Source organism: Mustela putorius, unplaced genomic scaffold (assembly GCF_011764305.1).
Source record: "Mustela putorius furo isolate JIRA1106 unplaced genomic scaffold, ASM1176430v1.1 tig00003853_pilon_pilon_pilon, whole genome shotgun sequence".
In the NCBI taxonomy this organism is placed as follows: domain Eukaryota; kingdom Metazoa; phylum Chordata; class Mammalia; order Carnivora; family Mustelidae; genus Mustela; species Mustela putorius.
This window is the reverse complement of record NW_025422005.1, coordinates 84,190,782-84,209,400: the sequence shown is the minus strand read 5'-3', so window position 1 is coordinate 84,209,400 and position 18,619 is coordinate 84,190,782. Positions and strand designations below refer to the sequence as shown.

The following is an 18,619-nucleotide window of genomic DNA, read 5'->3' as shown; positions in this document are numbered from 1 at the left end:
ATCATGAGAACAAGCTTTCTTTCTCATTTGGGAGAGTTTTCTTTGCTCTTGGCCCAGAGTAATATAATTCTGTTCCATTCTTTTCCTCTTTCATGGCCATCAGGAATGTAGAGTCTTACAAAATCCTCTTAAACTGGTGGTATCAGAGCCGCAAAGAGCCAATTAACAAATATAATATTAATGTTCCTTTTTCATTTATTCAACAAATATTTACTGAGAACCTGCTAGCAGTGGGCCTTGTTCAGTGTCCTGGGAACAAGCCAAAGTCCTTGTTCTCATTCTCACTGAGGAAGGCAGATAACAATTTAAAAATTATAATCTGAGAACGAACGTGTGCTCTAAGAAAGATAAAAGGGAAGGTTGTAGTAATTGAGTGCCTGGATTGCTCTTCTAGATCTGGGAAGGCCTACCTCAGTAGGTATCATTTAAGCAGAGATTTCACGGGACAAGAAAGAACTCATCGTCTAAAACCTAGGTGAAAAGCAGACTCAAAAAGGAGCAGTGACAGAAGAAAAGTCAGAGAGGTGGATTTGGGGCCACGCTTGGCAGAGAACTGAAGGCTGTGGGCTGAGTTAATATTTTAGGCAAAGTACGTTTGGAAATGCTTTGGAGAATTTAAGCAGAGGTTTAATATGACTTGGAATAGGTCTTACAGACATCACTCTGCCTGTTGGGTTGAGGATGGATGTGGTGGGTCCAGAGTAGAAGCAGGGTGAAAATGTAGAAGGCTCGTCAAAACTCAGCAAATACTTATCGACTACGTCCTGTGTGCCTGACCCTGGTCGTGAGTGAGGAAGACGACAGTCCATGACAGAAAACTCCCTGCTCCCATGGAGCTTCCATACTAGTGGAGGCGTGGCCCCTGACCTAAGCCAGGCAAGACAGGGACACAGGTAGAGAAGTTGCCAGATCTGGATCTGATTCTAGAGGCAGAAATGACAGGACTTATTGGCAGTCTAGCCCTGGAAGGAAAAAGAATCAAGGTCCCTGATTTCAAGGACCCTAGGCTTGAGCAATCGGGCCAGTGGCATCATTTATTGGAAGGAGGAAGGCTGGGAGAAGCTTGAGTAGGAGAAATCTAAGGCTCTGTTCTGGAAATATGAAAGCTGAGATGCCTCTTAGGTATCAAAATGTTGCTGTAGAAAAGAGTAACATGCCATTCTGGGCCGAGGCTGCTGGTGAAAAGCTGCATGGGACCGATACAGGATGATTATTTTTTAAATTTTATTGTTTAAAAAAAAAATTTTTTTTTCAGACCTTAGCACATACCCTCCCCAATGTCCATCACCCAGCCACCTTATCTCTCCTATCCCCCTTCCCTCCAGCAACCCTCGGATTTAAACACCACACTCAAGAAATTTCAGAATTTTTTTGCACAAGAAATTTCAGAACGAAATTACTTTGCTTTTGATATGAATAATGACACAAGAAGTCAAAGAATGTAACTGGATAGATTCATACCACTCATACGCAAGAGATAATCTACAAAAAAAGGAACATTTTAAAATGTAAATAATAAATTTAATTTGATTTGATTTATTTTTTGTTAATAAAAAGTTTAAATGGGAGCCTGGGAACCAATTCTGGTAAAGTATCCCCAAATCATATAACAAGTGAAATTTAAAATAGTAGTATAATATACTGAAATCAAGTTCAAAGTAGGAGAAATATTAGCAGATCAAAGTAATTTTACTAAAGCTTATGCCACAAAGGAGGTTGTCATAGGTCAACACAGTGATGATAGAATTTTCTACTTCCTACAGTGCAATATTTAATGACATTTCTGGTAATTTTTGCCTTGTAGTTAATCCAGATAAATGTTTCCTTAAAATATTGGCAATGATAATTAATAATATATACTATAGTACAGTATACGGCTTTATAGTTTATATCACTATCTTATAAACATATATTTTATCCCCAGGGGTACCGGTCTGTGAATCACCAGGTTTACACACTTCACAGCACTCACCAAAGCACATACCCTCCCCAATGTCCATAATCCCACCCCCTTCTCCCAAACCCCCTCCCCCCAGCACCCCTCAATTTGTTTTGTGAGATTAAGAGGTGGTGATGCAACATGGGGGCTTAAGTGGGTGGGAGAAGAATATATCACTATCTTAATTGCAGCATATTTAGATAAACTACAATGAATCTCAAAAATATAAGAAAACACACTGACATGTATAGGGTAGTTAAGGGAAGGAAATGGTCAGGAATGAGTCTATAACACCATTCTAGGTCTAGGTATCTAAATGAGTTTTCACAAATAAACTGGCTCTGGTTTAAATGGCATGCATAGATACAAATTCAAACAAGGCAGTGTGAGAGAACGAAACCAACGCCAGCTTCGGAGACAGGAGAAGTCAGTTTCTCCCCTCATTTATTCCACCAGCTTCTAGAATTTGGGGCAAGTCGCTTCACCTTTCTGGGCCTCATCTGTTCTCAGTGAAATGAGGGGCTGCTTGCATTGTTATCTACTTCTAGAATTCTCCATGTGCTGGCATGATTTTGGAGACATCTCACTCGTTTCTTTTACATGGTCACTACTCTCTAATGTATTAGGTCTGCTACCTGTGTCCTCCACTTGAGTCATTTCATCCTCTAAGATATTTCTAGACAGATTTTTCTTTCTTTCTGCCTTTCTCTTTTGCTTTCTTTCTTTCTTTCTTTAAGGTTTTATTTATTTATTTGAGAGAGAGAGAATGAGAAACGGAGAGCATGAAAGGGGAGAGGGTCAGAGAGAGAAGCAGACTCCCCGCTGAGCAGGGAGCCTGATGCAGAACTTGATCCCTGGAATCCTGGACCATGATCTAAGCCAAAGGCAGTTGCTTAACCAACTGAGCCATGCAGGCACCCTAGGCTGATTTTTCTAGAGTTCATATCTGGTCATGCCTTTTAAGAGTGTCTCACTAACAACGAAATAAAGTGCTATTATTTTTTTTTTAGAATGGCACTTATGACCTTTTATATTCTCGCCTAATCTACTTTCTTGTTTAATTTTGCTCCATCCCTACTTTCCACTGTCGCGCTATGTTCCTATTACACTTATGTCTCAAAAGGCATGTTCTAGGCTCTGTTTTACATTACATTTTCACATTTATGTCCCATAAAAATTGTCCTCATAAAGGTCAAGTTGACATGATTTTTTTCTCCCTGAAACTTTCTCCATGATCTTCATTCAGAACAGAAGACTCTGACTCCATACTCCATATGTATTCTATTATAGGACCTTTTTGTCTGCCTTGGACTATAATTTTTTGTATATCACCAGCCCTAGTCTTAAGATTAACTACTTAAAACTACTTAAAAAGGTTAACTTACTTGAGACCTGTGTATCTCACACAGTGCTCTGAATGTTTCAGGCATTCGGTACGTGTTTACCAAATTTAACCAAAAGAAATCAAGACATTACTATTAATTAAATGGAAAACTTGAATGATTTCTTAACAATCAGTAGCATATGCTTTGGGGATGTGGGTGCCAGATACTGTGCCTAGGTCTATAACAGATTCTGCATTCAGTCCACACCTTATAAAGTTTCTATTGGTATTCCCAATTTACAGATGAGAAAACTGAGGCAGATGTCGGTTATGTGAATTGTCCAGGGGTCACAAAGCTGGTGAGCGGGAGTACCCAGATTCCTACGCAGATGCCCAAGTCCAGAAAACAGGCCATCAACTTCTTTGCTCATAACTCTCAGCCTACTTTCCCTTCAACATTGCTATAAAGGTTGTGACTGCCAAAGCGGAAAAGGGTTGCAGAGAATATGTGATGTTTGAAAAAAGTCACCCACTTCTTAACTCTTAAACAGTTTCTCTATCAACTTCTTTAGCCCCCAAATATGAAAATGTATTCTTTTTTAAAAAATTATTTATTTGACAGACCGAGAGAGAGTACAAGCAGGGGGAGTGGCTGGCAGAGGGAGAAGCAGGTTCCCCACTAAGAAAGGAACCCAATGTGGGACTTGATCCCAGGACCCTGGGATCATGACCTGAGCTGAAGGCTCAGCACCTCAGAACCACTGAAGCACCCCATGAAAACAGCTTCTTGTGCTCAAATCTACTACCTGTCTTTTCTGCAGCTCAGTTCACTTCCAGTTACTAAAAGTAATATTTATTGAATAGTAATTCATATCTAAAAAGAAAAGAACTTTTATTGGGCTTTTACGTAGGCATTTCCCCACGAGTTATCTAGTTTAATACTCATGACCTCTTTGGGAATTGAGAGAAGATCCTGCCCCAGATACGTTAAATAGTGTGCCTGGCTCTTCAGTGCCATGCCCGAGTAAGGAACCTTATCTGTTCAGTTCCCAGAAGCACAAGCTCCACTCCACCCTGCTGCCGCTCTGGCACATGTCGCCATCTGGCATTAGTCCGGTGTTTTCCAGGAAAGAAGAGCCCCAGGCTTCCGTAGAAATGCCACATAAGGACAGAGGCGAGAAATGGCCATGTGTGTGTGAGGGGTTTCAACAGTGGCAGCAAGAGTGAAAAGCCCTAGGCACTTTCAAATCATGCTCTCAACGATCTCATATTCCAAGGACTTAATGCTCTTCCCGGGGCAGTTTCTCCAATGTAATCATATTATTATTATTATTTTTGGGTAATATCTTAAGAACCCTTAATTATATCTTGGATGTTTTCTGCTCTTATCTTCACTTTTTTTTTTTCCTCGTAAATAACTTCTAGTATAAAATACCAGGGATTGGGGCACCCTTAAATCTCCAGATGCTTTCCTGTCCTCAGTGATTTCTTTGGATCCCTTTCTCTAGCTGCACAGGGATGGCCTCATGAATGCCTCTGTCGCAGCGACTGCCATATGGGATGGCAGTTGTTTTCTACTTTTCTCTTTTATTCAATGATATGACCCTTGAGAACACAGAAATGGTCTTATTCATGTCTCTATCCCACAGGCCTAGTATAGCAAAGGACATACTCAGTAGCCTCAATGTAGAATAAATACGTACATGGCTGGCTCAGACAGAGATGTTAAGTGTTTTACACAATTCTTGTTGTGTGGCTAATATGATAAAACAAAAATACCCATGTTAAAAGATCCTTGCCTACTTATCTCACAGAACATGCTCCTATTGTAAATTTCTACAATTCTAATAATGATTTTTTTAAGCACTGAAAAAGACAAGAAACTCAAACTAAGCCCTTCAAATAGTAAAGTTTAAAATAAAAATACATGTCTGTTTTATCACCTGAATATTGATCCAGCATTAGGCTTGGGGTAGTAAGCTTTGTAATCACAGCTTTAACCTCAGGTTTTGGAGATTTGCTCCTCTTACATAAGTAGACAATGAAGTATGTACATTGTCTTGGAAAGCATTTTGTTCTTTAAACCAAATTAGACACTAAGACCTGAGGCTGGGGACCCATACCTCAATTGTTAAAAGTAATTGCTTTTAAATCTTTCTAGAGTTGTAATTTCATTTCCCTTACAACATAGACCTGACTTCAAAAAATAATGGGTACAAGTAGCAATTTAATGCTACTTCCAGGGGCCACTTAAAGTAGTTTACGTTTCTGAACTCTTTCAATCTTCATAAAGCCTCTTCCTATTATTAGGTACCATTATTATACCCGCAGATGGGAGAACTGAGCCAAGACAGATGACGTGATTTGTGCAAGATTACACAGCTGGTTAGCTAGATTATAAACTCCAAGAAACCCAGCATCTGTGTTCATGTTCGTGATCATTATACTTCCTGCATTTTGCTGAAAATTTCCACCTCTGACCTTTGCCTTCACAAAGACAATGAGAAATAGAAAAAATAAACAAACATAAAGTACATTTTAGCTTTATGTACCCTGGAGGCCTCCCTATAATTTCTGCTGTGATTGGTATTATGCATGTATTTTTGATATCTCTTAAAAAATTATAATTTTAATATACTTAGATTAAATGACATTTTGACTATCACTTGGATTATTTAATTCATGTAGAGAAAGCATACATATTTTCCCCTGAATGGTCTTACAAAGGAAATACATAATACATTTGGGGTCCAATACATATTTCCTAATATGAAACAACATAGGAGTAAATAAATAAATAAATAAATATTGTCATGCAATGTCAGGGAAATGAAATCTAACTAAAAATTACTGCCATTTTGAGACGTGGAGTAACAAAACCAAAATTCTGATTTTGAGATCTAAAGTGATACCTAATTTTTTGTTATAAACACAGAAATTATTGAATTCTATACATCAGTCATTTGAAAAATTTTTTAGTTGTTTACTAAATTCAGGCACCAAATTTATCATTTAAACTATTTTATGTAAGTACTATTAAAGTTTATATTTTTTACTATGTAATAATTGATTTAAGTCTTAACATTTATTAAGTGTATACTTGTAGCTGATATATTTTACTTGACCTATCAATTATCTAGCAAAGGGATTTCTAATCCATTATTTTAGATAAGAATTTAACAATGTCTCGTGAGCCATTCTCTCCTTCAAGCTTGTCTCCTACATACTTAGATGCATACTAAAATGCGTATTATGTGCCCACCTTCAAGATTAAAGATTTTCCAAGACTGCTAAGGATTTTATTTACTTGAAAGTATCTGTGAAAGATATCAATGAATATAAGCGGAATATTGAAGGTAAAATATTAATGTGCGACTGGACATTAATAACTTTTATTTTCTAACATCTTAAAGCTGTGATTAAATTAAGTATAATTGTATCATGTGTTTCATTTTGACATGCATCAAAAAGTCAGATGAGTAAATATACACACAAAATACAATGTGATGTGACATACAAGTACATCTGGCAGAGAGGCACATTTTATTACTCAAGTTTTAAACAAATAAATCTAATTACTACTGAATTACTTGACCAACACAAAAAACTGGGAAAGTCAGTAGTTTGAACCAAAAGTCAAAGAATAAATGAAATCATATGTTTGCGTGTGCATGTGTATGTATATGTGTGTGTGCGCACACATTTGGCGGACCTTCTAGAATTTCACCTGGTACCATGCACAGATCTTCAGAAGGTGGCGCAGTAGGATGGAAATGTCTCTGAACTGGAGGGACCGTTAAGCATTGTTGTAGCTGATGACATTTTTAAGCAACCTCCCCATCCATTAGAAGAAGTAGCCATCCATTACAGATTTGGTTAACCCTTGCTCATATGCCAAGATTTCAGCAGCCTCTGATTTTGGCAACCCAACCATCTGGTCTGTGTAGCTAACTGGCTCTATCTTGCCATTGAAGAAGGGGAGGTCCCTGCCCCACTGCTCAAGCTCAGTGTCTGCCCCTCTGTTATGCTTAACTGCCTCTGTCTAGATTAGAAGTTGTTGTCCTCATTATGGTTTTTAATGCAGCCTGGAAAATGAAGACAGAACACAGGAGAGGATGAGAGACTAAAACACAGCTCACAAAGGTATTTGTGTTTCTTGGGGTCACCTCTTATTACCCATCTCTCCTCCTCTGTTGTGTTGACTTCTGCAATCTTAAAGTGCAAGGGTGGTGATGGAGGAAGGCGCAGAGCCTGTGGAGTCAGGTGGGCTGGAAGCTTTGGAATGGACAGTGTGTAAAATTCTTTTATAACCCAGAGAACAGGCATCTTCTGGCAGGTATTGCACTTGGACCTTCTTGGACATGTTAGAACACATATCGGGGTGATATGGTAGTGATCTCTTCCCTTGTTTCTGAACTGGACTAGAAAGACAACTAGCCTTTGGAATCAGCCAGAGAAGACTGAGGCCAAGGCTAAAACCAAAGCTGAGGGCCAGTATAGTCTTTATTTCCCTATCTCCAGTAACTGATAGATTTCTTGACCAATGTGACATTAATGCAACACAAATTTATTGAGACCCTATTACCTTCTCTCTGCTATTTCTATTGCTCTAGAGGTTAGAGTTTAAAAAAAAAATTATCTTAACTATCTCCTGATCTAACTATCTAAAAAAATCACCAGAACCAATATTATCCATGAAATAACTATATACGCATGAGACTTAAATATCAAAGAACCTAGCATCATTGAATAAATTTCTTCATACACCTATTAAATTTAACTGGAATCTAGAAACCCAATGAGACCCCAAAGTAGAAAAGTTTCAAAAGTTAATTTTTTTTCCAGTATACAGTTTACAACAGAGAGTTGCCTGTACTTTGATGTCTTCCCCTGGAGAAGACTCATGATCTAAACCCAAATCTTTATAATTGGATGCTGTGTTTCAATCACTCAAATCTCAGTTGCTACAATACAAGCATTTCCAGATCATCACACAGAAAGGAAAAAACTTAATTCTTTGGTGTGTATCCAACTGTTTCAAAAAAAATTTTCAATGAATTTCATCCCAATAGCCCAAGTGAGGATACGTACTCCCAAAGATTAGATTATCCTTTGATTCATCTTTTCTTGTAGAATGTATATATATTTATCTCATAGATGGCTGAAATGAAACATGAGAATATATGTATTTTGCACTGGATAGCTGCCGCTGAGTTCATATACAGTACCACAGAATTCTAAATGATTTGAATGGCACGGTCTCACAGAGTACGGACCTACCAACATCCTTGGAACAAAAACCTGCAGTAGAGTGTTGTACTAGCATATAGAAAATGTTCAGTGAATGTGAATTTTCTCCCACTGACAAGGTTAAGTAAGGATACTAAAAGCAAGTGGTTTCCACTTTGTGAATGTGTGTTTTGTGTGTGTGTGTGTGTATGTGTGTGCCTGTATCAATAAAAAATGAGCATGCAATCCAACAAGCTTTTATTTATACGTATTTTTATTTTGAAACAGATTACTTTATCATTGTATGCACATTATAAAACATACCAAAATGTGTGATACAAAAAAAAAAAAAATCAGGAAAATAAACTCCTTTCCAGGGAATCTAGTAAAGTCTGAAGCCACATGAAAACTTTACTTTAGACGAGATGATGGGTTGGAGGGTGTTGGCAAATGGGAAAGAGAAAACTCATTTACTAAGCACTGAGTTTCCATTAGAAATTGCTAGCCATATTGTATAATTTGTATACAATCAAGGAGTCACAAAAATGAATGGGCCCACAGTATTTCCACCATTTTACAAATGTGCATACTGAGACTTGGAGAAGTAAGTTACTTGCCCAGAGTTTGCTAGAATGTGTGCCTTATGTAACTTAAAGAGTTATCTATGAAAATTAAAATGACGAGTTCCTTCTTTAAATAATACCACTCCTTGAAATCTCAAAAACTGCATAGGTATGTCTTACATCATAAAATGAGTATAAGTATACTTAAGAACTGAGGACTCCTATTGACCATGGAGATTGATTTAATCTTCCATTGTTCAATAATTCATGAGACAGAGCAACATATTTGATGGGATATTCATCAGCATTTACTTTATAAACAAAAACATTTCCATTAGCTGAAAAAAAAAGTTAAGGACAAATTTATGTTCATATTAGTTCTGTTTTATTCCATCCGTCCAGTGAAAATTTACTGAAACTCTCCTATGAACTAGGAAATATGCCAGCAATGGTTCTATATCATTTCCACTAATTTAAAAGGCACATAATAAGCAATCAATAAATATTTATTTAATGAATAAATGAACTGTCATGAAGACACAAACAGATTACACCCTGGTACTTCATTTTAGTACCCTTTTTTTGGAGACTACTTCATGTAAGATTGGTCTCTTGGGGGTTCTGCCCATGTGGGCTCGCTTTCTGAAACATGATTAGGACTTTATAAAATGGCATTTTACCACCAAAGCAATTAAATAGCCCAGGATTTTGGTGAGGTGTGTAAATACCACATTCATACATAGTTCCATGTTCCCACTCCCAAACAACAGCCTGTTAAACAAACTGATACGTCATTTACCTTTTCCTCTAAATACCTTGATTTTAATTTCCAAATTTTTCCCTCTCTTTAATTTATACCTCAGTGACCTAAGGCCAGTTCTGGAAAAATATACAGAAGCCATCTTGTGACAGCAAATAAGGAAGCGATTATCCTCCCTTATGTTGCATTAACATAAATGTTTGTGACTTGAAAACAACCAAAGAATAATGGAACTACAGGGCAATTGATTCCGTGTCTAATTACTGACAGGAAAAACACCTCCACATTAACTGTGTTAAAAAGAACATTTCTGTCCTTAGCTTCCATATTCCAAAATCCACTTGACCATGAGGAATTATTGGAATTATTGGAATTATGGAACATTTTGTTCACATTTCTCAGCTAATTAATTCTAGAAGAAACCACAGAAGCTAAGATGCTCATAAATAGACATTTCACTATCTAAATACAAACCTCTTTTTTTTTTTTTTTTTTTTTACAAACTTCGACATAGGCGTATAGGACTATTTGGGTTTTAGGCATATTCTTGGACCTCCTTGAGCCTCAGTTACTGCATTTGTAGAACAAGAGTTAGTACCTACTGCTACTGCCCAGTTGTATTTAAAGGATCAAAAAAGACAATGTATGTGAAAAACTACAATATATTATAATAGAAAATTCAGGATTTTTTTTTACTAATGATGTAAATTATATTCTTATTCCTTCAATGTTTCATCTTTATTGTCTGTCAGAGACCTCGTGTCAAAGGAAGCAATTGTGAAATTATAGGTGGGCAATTAGGCAATGAGAAAGAAAAATACCACTTCCAAACTCCAGTCTTTAGCTATAGCCATGTTTTTCAAAGAGCCCAACAATTTGGGAAAGCAGAAGATCCATTCACAATTGCTTTAATATGTTGACTAATTCAATGCCAAGTCATGAAACATGTACCCTAGGTCTCGAGATACAACTTTCAAACAACTAGCACAATTTGTTCACATGTAGAATTAGAATGACCTGTATTTTTAGTGTTATAATCCAGGGGGACATTTTCTAATATGAGCAATTCTAGAAATAGTAGTAATTAGGACTGAACACTGGAACAGGAGCTGGGAGACTCAGGTTCTATTTCCGATCTGATATTCAACTAGAGTGTGCCTTTAGGTAACTCAATTAACCTTTTCAAGGCACAATTTTCTCCTCTGTGATAGAGGAACCAAGCCAGATGTTCTTGGAGTGCAGGATTTTATTAGACTTAACTCTGAAATACAACATTTACTCACTTTTTAAATTTTTATTTTATTTTATTTTACTTATTTATTTATTTATTTTTTAAAGAGAGGTTGCCTGAAAATAGCCTAGTGTGTATACATACTCCGGCAGGAAATCTGCTGTGCACTGTATCTGTGATACATTCCCGACATAAAAACTGACAATTGTGCCTCTAATGCTATGCATTTAACAAGCCGGTTGAGACGACCAGGATGCCTAAAGGATCTCCATGGTTTGTTCACACATGGGATCCCCATCCCCTCACATGCACTTCACATCTACCTTCTATTTTCTCAAGCATCTTCTCCTAATTCCCCCATGGCCTGGCCTCTCTCTGTTTCTGTTATCTCTTTGGGATTCCTTCTTCCCCAGACCTGCAGATTTTCCTTTTCTAAGCTTTATTTCAGTTCCAACTCCTCACTCCATCCCTGCTGCTCCTTTGGTCCCCACAGGAGACTCCTAGGTGCCCTGGGCTGTCCCAAAGGAAGCGCCTTCTGAGGCAGACAGATAGCGTGTCATGTATACCTCCAGGTCAGGATTAAATCCCTTTCTGTGAGTAGGAGACAACACTAACGAAGCCCCACGTTCAGTAGCTGAATAAAAGAGAAAAACTTCACCCCACTACTCAGAGGGAGCCCTGACCAGGTATCTTTCAAGGACCTGCCTTCAGACACCATGAAGCTAGCCCGGGCGTGGTAGCGGCGGGTGTCCCCAACCCACTGCTCTGTTCCATTGAGTAGAGTGTGAGTGAGGGGGAGTAGTGTGACGGCAGTGCAACAGTGAGAGGCACCAGCCCTCAGATCCCGGCTGCTTCACTGCATTGCCGTGCGTCCCCACAGTTAGCTCTCTGAGCTCCAGTTTGCTGATGTAAAACATAAGGATAATAATCCTTTCTTGGTACTGCCTCAACACAATAGTAATGCTAGTTCTAGGGTAGTTCTCAGCATTAAAGATAATGTAGGGACAGGGTGTGTCACATATAGGAGGACTGAAATTGATTCTTCTACTTATTATTATTATTGCCGTTGTTATCGTTAGTCTCCTCTGAGGTTGGTAGAAGCCAAATGCTTTTTTTTTCTTTTTCTTTCTATTAGAGAAAAGTAGGCCACAGAACATTATGAGTGATGTGGCCGTGGACAGTAGGATAGTGATGGTGCCTAAAACAGCACAGAATTTCCTCAAAGCAGGTACTGCATACCTATCAATATTTGGTATTTGTGGAAATGTCCTCATTTAGTCTCTCTAAAACTTGGGAATCTGTTCTCTATTTCCTTCTCGTTATTCATTCACCAGAGGACTTTGCGCACTGTGACTCTAAAAGAGGAGGAAAAATTTGTCAGCTCATCTCTGTTGGCAGGTTTGTGGGACTACTTTGAGCAGACTACTTCACCATGCCGCCCAGAAAAGGGAAAAGCCTCCAGCTACTATTTTGGTACATGCAATGCAGAAATGTGATTTTGTACTTCTTACTGATGCCAAAGTTTATGGAGAAAGAAATAAGCTAGCTATATTTCCCAGAGAGAAGATCCAATGAGTTATATAATTTTCACACAGATCACGAGCTAGAACAGAAATCGTGTGACTTCAGGTTTGCTATGATTAAGAATCTGGGAACACTTTCCAGGGAGAAGAAAACAAAATTCAAATTAATGTTTTATCAGGACACCAGAATGTCTGCGTATGGTGCTCAGACTGACCAAACTGGGATATCTGTGCTCAAACAAAGGCTTTTGGAAGTTCTCCAGGTCTGACGGCAACCAAGAAACAAGGGCTTTTACTGTGGAACACCCTGTCTGGTTACCAAGCCTACAGTAATTAACCTGCATTAACAAAATCTCGAGACATAGCCATTGTTAAGTCCAACATTCAAACTAGTGAACACCTTCTGTATGATTTCAAGTTTATTGTGTTTAAAATATTCTGAATCTGGAATTTTTCAGATACTGCTATTTGATGCTTAATGGCAAGAGATGATATTCTCCCTGGACCTGGGTTTGTGCCTGCCTGTGTGTGCAGGGGTGTGTGTGTGTGTGTGTGTGTGTGTGTGTAGAAAAACAAGAATTTCCAACCATCTATCTCTGTAATCCTATAAAAATATCCTTGCATATTGGTCAAACACAGCTTTCAACCTCCATAAAAAAAACATTAGATTAGTAATAAAAATATAGGTCATAAAACAGAACATTTAAATGAAAAAAGCTCTTTCCTATTTATTTATTAAGAATTTATGCCTTTTTGGCTTAAAGGGTATTTGTCATTTGTTTATATTACCTACCGAGTTGATGTGAACTCTTATCTTTGAACAGGATGACTAATGAGAACAAAATGGTGAGTCTGAGCACAGGTACAACCATTATGATGCCTTGTATAAAGGAAATGCACTAGACACACAGATAATCAACCTCATCTCTCGTAATTTTGGGTTATTAAGCCTGCAAGACCTTTCACTAAGTGTAGGTGTGCTGCCAGTGCAATTGCCACTGAAAGTGATAGAACCATCAGCCGGAGAGTGCTTTGGAACTTTAAAGGCAAAAGAAACCTTATCTTCAATGGAACATTCCTTTTTAACCTGCTTTTCTGTCCAAACTGATAAGGGCTTGGATGTGCTTGTCAGAGAGTTCCTTTTGAGTTGAACAAGGCAAAACCAAATTAATAAACTAGATCATAGAGGTACCATGCTGAAAATCATCATGTGTTTTTTCCATCACCATGTACTATTAATATATTTCATTACTGTCAGCCATAAGCCCCTTCATCAGCAGACAACTGGCAGCATACACCAAAGGTGTAAGAGAAATGAATTCTAGGGGCACCGGGGTGGCTCAGTGGGTTAAGCCTCTGCTTTTGGCTCAGGTCATCATCTCAGGGTCCTGAGATCGAGTCCCGCATGGGGCTTTTGCTCAGCGAGGAGCCTGCTTCCTCCTCTCTCTCTGCCTGCCTCTCTGCCTACTTGTGATCTCTATCAGGTAAATAAATAAAATCTTTAAAAAAAAAGAGAGAGAGAGAAATGAATTCTATCCATTAATTTAATGTTTGTTTGACGTTGAGTTTGGTGGTGAACTGGGACAAGATTACTCACTGTTAGTGGCTGAACCACTTAGCCTAGTGCCCACAAGGATACAGTCCCCACCCTCTGACATTCTGCACTTGAACTGCCAGCATCTCCACTCTTTCTTCGTACCTGGTCATGGGGAGTTGTTGAAGGGACCCTAGCTGCTAACTATTGAGTCCGTATGGGGAGTGGACCCTGTCCACCAACCCCTTGCATCTAGAGGCATCCTGTGAAGGAGGAACTCAGCGGAGAAGGATGGTCTGCTATCAGGCAAAACTGTCATCTTCGTTGATGTAGCCTTACTTGAAACTACATATTTCTATGTTTACCAGTGGGAGGCCATAGGCAGTAACTTTGCCCTGTGAATATTCTTTCAGCGTGTCGAGAGAGACAGTGGGTGCCAGGAGCACATGCTCTGAATCCATACCCAGCTCTACCTCTGACCTGACTTTGTAAACCTTGGACAAGCTGTTCAGTTTCCATGAGCTTCTGTTTCTTCTTCTCTGAAACATAGATAATAATAGTGTCTTTCTTAAAAAGAACCTTTGAAAACTAAATGAGATGGTGCAGGTAAAGCATTTAGCTTGCTTTATTCTTAGTAGCTATTAGGTGCTTCATAATTGGTTGCAATTATTACTGTATGAACTGTAAATAGCACTCTGTTGGTTACTGTTTCCATTCTGTCCATCAAAATTGGTCCACTTCAGGAATGCTATGGAACCAAACCACCTCTAGAAATTGGGGAGGGGCTAGGGGCTTAAATTACTGCCTGAAGTAACATAGAAAGGCTTGAGATATGAGCTTTGGGGCTGATATGGGATGGAAGATTCACTCAGGTTTCACTTTTCTGTTTTAATTACTAAGGTCTTGGGAAACCATGTTGTAAGACAAAGTGTCATTATTCTAGGGCATTTTACTGACATCTTAATTCCTGCTATTTATTCATCATCCAAAGGAAATACAAAGCTCATTTTCACTGGCTTCAAAATGAGTCACTCCAAAGAAGCTTGGTAGTGCATCCTGTCAACCCCTTAAATAAATGGTGTACTAATGTCTTCTCCAATTTTCTAGAGGCTCTTTAGTGGTTCATAGTGCATTGAAGTTTCAGGGAGATAATTTGCAATCCGATTTTTGTGGCTCTCACTTTGTGTTACCCCCAGGATATAATGCCATTAATGCTCATTCAGACTCCATGCATAGTCTTCAAGTATTTAAGCTATTCTATAGCTTGCTCTGCTAAGGAATTTGTAGCGGGTTATCTGAACGGGTCAAAGGGAATGTAATGATTTGGGGTGATTTCCACTCATGGAAAAGAAGTGACATTTGTGAGATGTTTGTTCCTAGAGATACATCTCAAAAGCATTATGAGGCATTTTTACTTATAAAATTTTAGATTAAGGGATATGTATGTACCCCTGTGAAAGGTCCTTCAAAAGTTCACACATAGACTCTAACGACATATACTTAATTCTCTGGTTTGTCCTCTTTCATAAAAGTATTTGCTTTGAAGCCATACAGCTGCAGTCCATATGCGGTCAGATTCTAGCTGACCTCAGGTGTGCTCCATCCTGGAGGTGGAGCCCGGAAATGAACTGATTCCTTCTAGAACACATAAATGGTCCAGATATGAATGAAAGTGCTTTAGTATAAAACCACAGTGGCTTAGCAATGCGACAAGTGGCTTGACATGATTTAGCTTAAAGTCAGGCATCCCATTTTCTTTCTATTTATTTTCCCTTTTCATCATGGAATCTTCTGCTGCCCACATTTTTCTGATGGAAACTATGACCTTTCAACAAAATTGTCTAAACCATGACCTCAAAATCCCTTGTGAAAGAGAAAGGATAAAAACAAATTAATCAATTAATTACTTTAAATAAACAAAATACCTCTTTTTTTTTTCTTTTTTTTTCCTCTTTCCTATAGGTCATGGATGAAGGAGTCACCCATCATTTTTCTGAGACTCATGCAAGTCACATACATCTTTCTTAAAACTGAAACCGTTTTAGAATTTGGGACACCTAAGAGAAATCTGCAAATATTCTGTCCTGTATAAGAACAATCTGACAACGTCCCTTCCCCCAAGTTCCAAGGCAGTGGCTATCGTTCCTATCGTTCAATATAGATAAGCTTCACCATCATCAAATACAGAATCTACTATCTGTACTTGGAAGTACTAAACCTCCATATTTGCCTGAAAAGACAACCAATGAAAGATATTTATAATTCATCAACACTCTAACACTCTCTGTTGCAATCCAGGTTTTAATTACAGAACATAATGTTATGACTACAACCATCTAAAGTCTCCAAACCTATCCAATGTATCTCTTTTCTACCTATGATTTAATAAACCTCTTGCCTAAAAAATGTCTTCCTAATGCAATGGACCACGGTGCATGGAATCACTGTACCTGTCAATCTTTTTAACCCTTCCACAAATTGTTCCTTTCTTAAATACTGCATTTTGGTAAATTAAAGGTTCATTATGATTACATCTGCATGTTAATTGCTTATCTATAGTACTGCTCAGCACAAAATAAATGTACATGTAGAAATCATGCAAAAGCAGATGGTGTCACATATTTTAAAAATATTATACATACATATATACATACGTATACACATGTATAATTTCTGTTAGCCATGGAAAAGGGCCAATAGATTGATGTCTAGAGAAGCAGACCCAGTTTTAGAAGCAGACGTGAGCACCATAATAATTGTAATAAGGGAATGTTGTTTGTTGTTGTTGTTGTTGTTGAATAAAGCAGTCAGTAATTCTAATGCTCTATAAACATCTCCAGACCTCATACATTCTGAGCATGGCTGTGTGCATTTGAATTCTTCTTACCGAAAGCTCACAGAGTTCTAGATACGGATTCGTAGACTGAAAACACAAATCCCGAAATATTGGCATCATGGCCCCCGTGGGCCACGGACGCTTTGCACACCAGCAGACCCGGAGGGCCCGAGAACTAGCCCCACACTCACTCACACAGGTATCTCTTCCCTGTAGGCCACCCAGCAGCGACACCACCAGTGATAGTCACTCCTGGCCGGCAGACACTCATAGGCACACTCGGGGGAGCTCCGGAGAAACCTAGGGGAAGGGGGAGGGTCGGGCATCTAGGGCAGCGGCGCGCACCCCCGCACAGTCTCCGCGCCTCCAACACCGTCCAGGACCCGAATTCGCTCCCGAGCTGCCCTCAAGATCTGCATTATGCCAAAGAGCTGAACCAACTCACCTCCACGAAATAAAAGCAGGGCAAGAGGGTCACGCTGTCCTTGATCACTTTGCCCTTTGGCCTCTCCTTCGCCGACATCCCGGCCGCCTGCCCGAGTCCGCGTCCTCCCCCGGGCGAGGTGTGCACCGCGCAGCCCAGGCGAGCTGCCTTCTCCAGCCGCAAGCGCCCGGCGCCGCTGATGTCACATTCCCCGCGGGCACCGCTGGAGCCAGAGCGTTGCATGCAGCGCCCCCGCCTTTCCCCGCCCCTCTTTGCAGCAACCCGGCGGCTCCCTGAACGGGCAGGTCCCCTTCCTCCCCCTACTCCGGCCCCCGCTCCCGGTTTTGTTCCACCGGGAGACGTCCAGCTCCCTCCTGCAAGCTGTTGCTGCAATGGCTTCCCCTCCCTGCCACCCTCCCTCTGCTCTCCACCGCCCTTGCCAGGCTCCGCGCTGTTGGAGCTTGACGTCAAGAATCGAAAAGGGGGAGACGCACCCCTGGATATTGCAGCAGCGAGGCTGAGAAGCTAAGACACCCACGTCTCCCCCCCTGGAAAGCCTCCTAAGCCGCTGGAGGTGCTTACTTAAGAATTGCTGAAGAGCGGAAGCCCGGCTCCTGCGCACTGACCCACAGAATGAACACTGACCTCTACCTGCGTGAAATTAAAAACTTGGATCCCATACTGAAAAGTAGGCCTGGTGGGAACTTACAGATTGCTGGCTGTTATCCAGAAAAGAACGCCCCTTTTGAGGGAGGATTCTGTGCCGAGGGTACTCCCCGGCCCCCTACAACACCTTCCTGCTGATAAACACCATCACCTGTCCGGGAATGGTGAGGGTTCCCTGCACCAAGGGAGGCTGGTGTGTGGGCATCCTCACTGCGCCCAGAGGCCAGGGCCTGTTCTACCCGCACCTTCACACCTCCAGAACAGAGCCAACATCACAGTCTTAACTGTGACAGGAGGCACCTCTTCAGACATTAACAATCTAGAATAAGTCCTCCACCTTCTGGCAGTGAACTTGGCTGGTCTCAACTGTGCGATTATTCTGACAACCTAGCAAGGTCAAGTGATACAGAGGAGAAAAACACCCAGCAAATATAAAACACTATATAAATTGTATTAGGCTGATAAAGATAACCCACTCCCATGATCACGTGCCCCAATATCTTCAAGGTCTCCATTTCAAGTGTCTGACTGCCAATGCGGACATTCCACCTCAATTCCAGTTCGCTCATGACCTCATCTAAACAATGATG

General features: G+C 39.9%; 1 protein-coding gene across 1 annotated transcript in view; it reads right to left on the bottom strand.

Annotated features, from left to right (window-relative positions):
• PLPPR4 (phospholipid phosphatase related 4) overlaps positions 1-17,979 on the bottom strand; it is a 41,362-nt gene extending 23,383 nt beyond the window's left edge. Inside the window, exon 1 of the mRNA XM_004752532.3 lies at positions 17,385-17,979. Coding sequence (XP_004752589.1) covers positions 17,385-17,606 — 222 coding nt within the window. The 5' untranslated portion in view covers positions 17,607-17,979. The remainder of the gene's footprint in view (positions 1-17,384) is intronic.
• Positions 17,980-18,619: the final 640 nt, after the last annotated feature.